General features: G+C 32.9%; 1 protein-coding gene across 2 annotated transcripts; it reads right to left on the minus strand.

Moving 5' to 3' along the window:
* Positions 1-226: 226 nt before the first annotated feature.
* Positions 227-3,770, minus strand: LOC113855063 (protein ULTRAPETALA 1-like). 2 transcript variants are annotated; one of them, XM_027486514.1, is made up of 4 exons: positions 3,059-3,745; positions 2,781-2,814; positions 1,548-1,880; positions 368-591 (listed from the first exon to the last, which is right to left on the minus strand). In XM_027486514.1, the coding sequence occupies exons 1-4, from the start codon at positions 3,327-3,329 to the stop codon at positions 417-419; spliced, it is 813 nt and encodes a 270-aa protein (XP_027342315.1). In that variant the 5' UTR covers positions 3,330-3,745; the 3' UTR covers positions 368-416. The 2 variants fall into 2 exon arrangements, with proteins under 2 accessions (XP_027342316.1, XP_027342315.1); XM_027486515.1 differs by lacking the exon at positions 2,781-2,814 and having other exon boundaries at positions 227-591; positions 1,548-1,863; positions 3,119-3,770.
* Positions 3,771-7,968: the final 4,198 nt, after the last annotated feature.

Raw genomic sequence — 7,968 nt, forward strand, 5'->3', positions numbered from 1 at the left:
CATTGGTTGGAATTGAATTTGGAGGTAAATTTTATTGACCAAAAAGATTTATTGAATTTGGAGATGGCAAACTGTAATTTGTCATTTTTCTATAATTTTCTCCTCAAAATATATTTAAAAAGGATTTGATCTTTCATTATCTTTAAAGAATATCTTAAGAGACTAACAATATATCTATTACCAATGTTTAATCTGAATTACTTGTATTTTTGAGACTTTAATTCGTGAACTACTTGTAATATTTAGTTTTAATTTTCTCAACGTGAGAACTGTTAATAAAATACAAAGTAAACATTTAATAATTGATATTAATAAGCCAGTGAATGAGAACATTGAATGTTTAAATAGGACTGGTAATTGAGTCCATTAGAAGCGATGGGTAAATAAAAAAAACACTTGGGACGACAACGTTGGACTTAATCTTTAGCATTCCTTGTAAAGTCAGTACAAGTTTGGCAGCTGCAATCTGAAAAGCGGCAAATATCACACCCAAAGCACACACATGAAGTGCAACCTTTGCACGTTGGAGAACGAGTGCACCCTTTGTAAACTCTTCGACTTGCTCTTTCTTCTTCATCATCACATGTAATTCTGAAATAAAGGTAACACAGTTAATACTAATAATGTTTCCATGAAATGCATGACAACTATGTAAATATATATCCACAACAATCCTATTTATGTTACATATGAAACTGATTTATAAAAGGAAAAATAGATTAAAGCAATCACATATAACTAACTACAACAGTCATAGACAATGCAGACAATAATGCTCGCGCGATGGTTCTTTCAGGACTATAAATACCAAGCTTAATTAGCATAATGGCATATTATAATTATAATTAAACATATTCTTACCTTTACTGCCATACCTTAATTATTTTATCAACCACAGACTATTATTGAAACACAATTCAGCAAAAATGAAAAGCAGAAAAACTTAGTTTTACAAAAGGCATACAATCCCCTGGCTGGCATTGTCAAAACACAAAATTTAACACCTGATTGGCATTATGTAATATTGATATGAATTCCGGACAAAATACAAAGGTTGTGAGAAATGTGAATTTCAATTTGGCCAAATATTGTTTAGTGAGAAAGAAAGAAGAATTCGAAACGGTATAGGGTGTATCCAACACATTCGGGAAAGTTGAATGTAGTTTAATGATGGTGAGTGCAACTATAATGTGTAGAGGAATATGCTGCAGAATATCAAGGATTCCTTACTATATCTTCAGACGCTACATACAGCAACAAAACCAAAAGGATCAAAAGTAACCAAACTTGGAAAGTGGTCATAAACCATTTATGTCAATATCTAAAATTATTAATAGAAAGTTATATTTAGCTTTAATAATATATATTCTAATGAGGAGGGAAGAGACTAAATGGTAATTGGTTTCAACAAAAAGTAATTCAAGGTAAAGATTGGAAATAAATATCTGAGCATTAATCCTACCAATCAACCACCAGCATTTTAAGCATTACTTAATGATTTAACTGATAGCTTAATGTGGAATTGTAAAGCAAGAGATTGATCATACTTGTCATATGGTAGATCAGAACATTGCCAATTTGCATCGGCCACTGCATCATGGTGAAAGCGGCATTCCTCTTTAGTCCTTAGACGGAACCTACGCTCTTTGTTGCATTTGGTACAGCGAACAAACTCATCACGGTGACAAGCACGTCCATTTTGGGATCCATTAGCACTTTTTGAAACTTGATTGTAGTATTTGAGGAGGACTGTTTTAAACAATGGAACCTTCTCACCATTAACTATTACCCAAACATTGTTCTTCCATTTCCTGGCTGTCTCCCTTCCAGAGTGTTTCTCAAATGCAGCAGGTGTCAATTTGTCTAACATTAAAACATCATTATGCTAATAAAATGGTCATGGTTCAAATCAAGCATTCTAGAAACAAGAATACTAATAAAAAATTATAACATTCTGATTAATTAAATTTCGAAAAATTATTTCCTTTTTTTCATGAAAGCACTACAGCAGAGCAAAACTATACAGAATAATAGTAGCATTCCTCCATTGAAATCAACAAATATCATATTAGTGATAAAAAATTCAAAATTTTTATGCACACTCAATGCAGTTTCTTCCCTGTATGCTGATCTGTCAAACATTCAATCACAATCCTAAGCTAGAATAACACTATCAGAATCTATTTTCTATGACAGTATTTTCTGTAGAATTATTGAAGCAATTTTTTTAAATGCTCAATCTGTGCTATGACACCAAGCTGCAACGTGGCATACAAGATTCCAATAATGTAACTGCTTACTACATGATAACAGTCAATCACACATTTACAGAGGTACAAGTCTTTCTACGCTTAAATACAAAAGTTTGAAACTTCATTGTTATAGCAAAACAATGTAGATAATAGATACATAACGCATATTTATGGTGGTAATGTATAAGCTGATATATTTAAGAATTATATACAAAGTTTAACCCCTTCCAGAAGGCATGGATCTTTACAGGTACCCCCACAAAAACTACTCTTGAGTGGGGATATATCCTACAATGACCTAATACAAATAACTCAATTAGTTAAACAGATGAAGTAGAGAGATGTCAAATATCAATGAAGAGAGAACAACATTATTACCAAACCCACACTTACAATAGCCTACTCTGCCAACAGATTTCAATGACTTCTAAGAAACCTATAGTTAGAGTAGACCATCTCATCTCAACAGTAATGGTTAAACTATATTTCATTCAATATAACACCAACTTGGAATTTCTGGTTTTTGAGAAAAAAGACATGTTTAAACTTCCAAAGCTCCATGCTTACTAAGAACTCTCTACATATTCACAACAAGATTTTCGCTTAGTTTAGAAACATCAAATCAGCGTGTTCATTAGGACAAGTCCACACACACTTCAACTGCCTAACCAACAAGGAAAAAAATGACTTGCGTAACAGCCACCATTCTGAAAAGCCTCAACTCAAAGCATATAAAAACAAACCTACAATGACACCAAACAATGTGAAAGGACTCAAAAGTAAGCCACCACTCATAGGAAATCAACATGCACATGTATGAAAAGTGAAAACACCATTTAGATAGATAGAGAGAGAGAGAGAGAGACCTTCTTCACAACCAGGGGTGCAGTCACAAGTGATTTCAAGGCATCCATTAACAAAAACCCTAAGCCTTCCAACAGCATCACCAAATCTACGGCTAGTGCACCCACACGTTACCTCAACATAATCTCCAACTCGCTTCACCCCACTGAACTCTCTTAGCTCATCATCACTGAACATTGCAAACGCACCCTCTCTCTCCAACCCGTTCACCATTCTCTCCCAAAAAGACTCTGTTTTTCTCAAGAGGGGTACGTATGGAAGGAAGATAGTGTAAAGGGTATAGCGAGATACGCGGCGAAAATCCAAAAACAGAAAGTACAAAAGATGAAGTTTTGGTACGAGATAGAGACACCCAGATGGAAAAAAAAAAAAAACCAATCCTGAAGATCAGAAAAGAGACCCAAACAAAGCACGCTTTTTTCTGTCCCAAGGATTACTCCGAGAGATCTGGCATAGAAACGTTGAAATATTAAGAGAGAGAGATGATGGGGTTGAATGAATGAGCTGGCGGAGCAAAACAAATGTTGTGATGGATGATAAGAAGGGGTTGAAGGCTTAAGGTGCTAGTTGCATGATATGACAGTAGAGAGAGAGAGAGAGAGAGAGAGAGAGATTGCTTTGGGGTGAGGGCTTTTGTGTATAGGAAGTCCCTCTGATGGGAGGGGTCGAGGTTTTCGATATTTGTTGTTCTAATTTTATTTTATTTTTACTTTTTAGGAAGTTGCACCGTCCCACTGTTTTTGGGAAGAGAGTACTAATTTGTTGATCTTGCATTTAAACAAGGAACTAAATCAAGCTTTTTTCAGGAAAAAAAAGAAAAGAATTCAGTTCTTTACCACAGAAAAAAGGTTTTCAATACGTGATTCATGTAAAGTATTGTTAGTATGTTTGAATTTACATTTAAATATCTATGTAATTGAATTTATGTTTATTTTAAATTTTCTAATTATAATATTTATACTAGATCTATGTTTAGAAGATTTTCAAGGTGAATTGAAAGATACATTAATTGTGTACACCTTATGCCATAAGCCCATTCATTAAGGAGTTGAAAATGAACTTAAAACGGTGTTTATGATGTGGACTAATTTGGTGGTAATCTTTACGTTTACGGTGGTAATCAGATATATATGTTTCAAATTTCAAGATACTTTGTGTACATTCAGAATCCAAAGTCTCTCATTATTGTTAGTGATGGTGTTTACCAAGAAAGGGGGCATGAACCATGAAAGTCTTCAACACGGTGCCGTATTCTCCATCTTAAATAAACTTCAAAGCAATCATAATTACTCCCATTTTGTTTTGATAATGATTGTTTGCTCTCGTCACAACGTTGATCGTGGTTATAGTGTTAAAAATGTTAAGGAGGTTTAGAGGAATTAATTCTACCCCACACTAAAAGAAAAACAGGTGGATGAACAGAACTGGTCAAACTGTTAAACACAAGCACTTTATTTTTCTTCTTTGATAAGCTTATAAGCACAACACTAATGCTTCTATTATTTTTTAGTTGAGATAAAATTGGTAAAGTCTTCACCTATGGCGCAAATAATGCTTAATATTTCAAAAAACTATCACATAACTTGTAGCAAACAAATGTCTAGTCTATCAAAAGAATATACATTGCACTTAATCAGATACACGAGAATCTTCCCAAGAAAAAGGAAGGAAAAGAAATATATTGATAGATGCTTTGCGAAACTGTCAAAAGTAATGCTTTTTAAGCACTGAAATTGTTTTAATTAGTTGCCATTTCATATAGTGGTAGCTTTATGTGTGCGAACACCCTTTTGTGAGGGTTAAATAACAAAAGTTTTCGCTCCCTTTCTCGCCCATTATTATCTCTTATGAAGAAATGTATACCATGATAGTTACCCCACGCCAATATATAAATCATGTCATCAAATTTAGGTACCAAGAAAACAATTAATCGCAGATAGCCGGCAACGACCATAACATTGATGCGGCAACTCAGGAATCCATTATGTATGTTCTGCAACCGAAATTGTAGACAAACAATGAGCTATTTTGTTTAGGAGCACATTTAGCATTGAGAGCAGCGGTTGATTAAGAATTCTAATATTGTCATGATGTCCAGTACTGATTTCACAATGCAGCATTTTTTGTCTCAACTGAGGAGTATTCGAGATTTAAGATTGCAAGGACATTTACCATAAAAAAGGGACTTGGCAGTGAATATTAGTGTAGCACTTTAGTTTTCAACAACTACATAATGTCATAATTTTCATTGGGGGGCCACCAGACTAGGAAGGTAGGACACATGCACTTGTGTATGTGAATCAAGCTGCTATAGTCCCATCATGATATTGCCAAAAGGCGGAGGATATGTACTGATTCTATTGTCTAGTCTTTTTTATTTTTTATGGTATGGTAAGTGACTAGGCAACAGTGAGATCAGAAATGTCAAAATAGGGCTTTTTTTTTTTTTTTTTTTTTTTTACGGTGGCATGCTATCGTGACCATGTTGATTAAGCCACCAAGCACAAGTGCCCTCTTGCCTTTAAACAATTATGCACAAACCCAATCACTATTCCAATAAGTGCAACACTCTTTTCATCAATATAAAATCGCCAAGATAATGTTTGTAACTTTTTGCATGTTTATTATTCTTGGGTATTTTTTAACAATAAAGTACTAATTATGAATGATGACACACTTTTCCACTTTCATAATCAAACATTGTTAGGCCCTTGAATGAGTGTGCCTACGGTGGTACTTTTGACACATGATCACATGTTGTGAGTTTCCATTGGCCATTAGCAGTGGCTCATAATCCTGGCCTGAGTTTAATAGCTAGAGGATTTCAACATGTCCCCATGATCGAATTGATTGATCACCTTGGATCCTCCAGCTTTATAATAATACCGATTTGAATCCATTTGCATGGGTACCTGCGGTTAGTTTTTGGCATTTCATTAGTCCTTTCTGAATAACACAAATTGTTTGGTACCTCTAACCTAATATTTGACTTGTTGGGACTTTAATTGATAATTTTCCCCACTTCCACCGAATCCAATGAGAAATTTGTCATGCCAGCAACATTTGGAAATGTTCTTCTAACATCCTCATCGTGACCATATGTTGTTCCTCCCATTTTAAGTTTTGATGTGAAATAAATAATATATATATATATATATATATGTTTAAGAAAATTATTTAAAGATTAAATTTAAAATTTTAATTTATTTTTTAAATTTTTTAATTATTAAATAATAAATATTACATATATTTTGTATTTTTAAGATATTAAATATATTTTTTATTTAATATTTAATACCTATTTTAAAAAATATATAACAAAGTTGATGTTCGAATAACAGTGCTATAACACCAGCATTAGCCAATTGAGAGGGGAATTCAGCTTAATAAACTGTCACCAGTAGTCTGCTTACACGCCAACCTCGATCGACACCTACCTCAACTAACAACTACCAAAGTGACAACTTAAATAGCAGTAGTTTAAAAACAATTTTTTAATATTTACAATATTACACAACATAAAAAATATATATAATAAACTTTTTATTATAAAAAGTAAGTATTCAGTAATACTAATGCATTTAATTATATTAAATTTGTAGTTTTTATTAAAAAATTTACATATAACTTTTCATTTCGTACAACGTTATACTTATTAAAAAAATTTATTTTGAAAAAAAGTTGTGACAAGATTTTGCTGCTTTTCTTAACTAAGCTCAGTAGTTCTATACCGTGACTACACTTCTTTTTATTATTAATTATTAAAGAAAAAGAAAAACCTTTTTTTTTCCTTCATTTTAAGATATGTAAACCTCTCAGAATGGAATCCAAATTGTGCAGTTAACAATATAAAAAAATTATCCAACTGTGGTAAACCCATTTAACGTAGCAACAATAATGTTCATATATATACAACATTTTTATCCCTCCATTCTTCCTTTCTTTTTTATCTCCACATCAGATTTTCCTTTCATTCAGGTGCTGCATGCCAGCGGCACCAAGTAACTTACATCAGTTGCATGCAATGGGAGGAGATGATGATTCTCAAGATGAAATGGGGTAGTGTAGTGAAGGGTAAAAAAAGGGCCAAAATGATGATGGAAATGCAAAGCAATGGAAGGGTCTTGCCATACCCATCCCACAAATGGGTGCACACACCCCAATGCTTTGGCTGTGCCTGTGAATAAGCTTTTTACTTTTGCATTGTTTGAAGTTGATTACGCTCAATGCTGATCACATTAATTTCGTCACCATATCCTGCATAGGCCTTGAGTTCACCGTCAAATCCAACCTGACAATTATTCTCTTCATATCCGCATATCATTGCCGTGATTCTCTCTCCTCTAACACACAAATATTAAAACACATTTTTCTACGTTGTATACTGTAGAGATAGTGAAGGTCAGTTAAATAAGTTATTACGATTTGACATACAACTCTTGAATCTTCTTTCTGTTATATTATTAACCTTATCGTTATGTATATGTAAGGAAAAAAACTAAGTGGTGTGTTATGAATTTTTTTATTAAAATCAATGATAATTTATGTAATAAAAATTATTAATAAAGATTATCATATATTATTAAAGTAAAATTTTACTTTAATTGAAAAATAATAATTAAAATATTTATGATTCTCTAAATTTTATCTTTATACAAATTTTTGGTGGAGTCATTGTCTACAGGTGACTTGCACTTGCACATCTAAAGTACTTTTTATTGAAGTTCTTGCCTAAACCGACGTCTCTCATTGATGGGTGACGGTACAAACTTCAATTCATGTAGTGAACAGTCTAAACATGTAGCATCAATGCATATTTAACAACAAAAAATTGAATAAAATATGTTTTGTC

The sequence above is a fragment of the Abrus precatorius genome, unplaced genomic scaffold, assembly GCF_003935025.1.
Source record: "Abrus precatorius isolate BTA unplaced genomic scaffold, Abrus_2018 Scaffold11, whole genome shotgun sequence".
NCBI lineage: Eukaryota > Viridiplantae > Streptophyta > Magnoliopsida > Fabales > Fabaceae > Abrus > Abrus precatorius.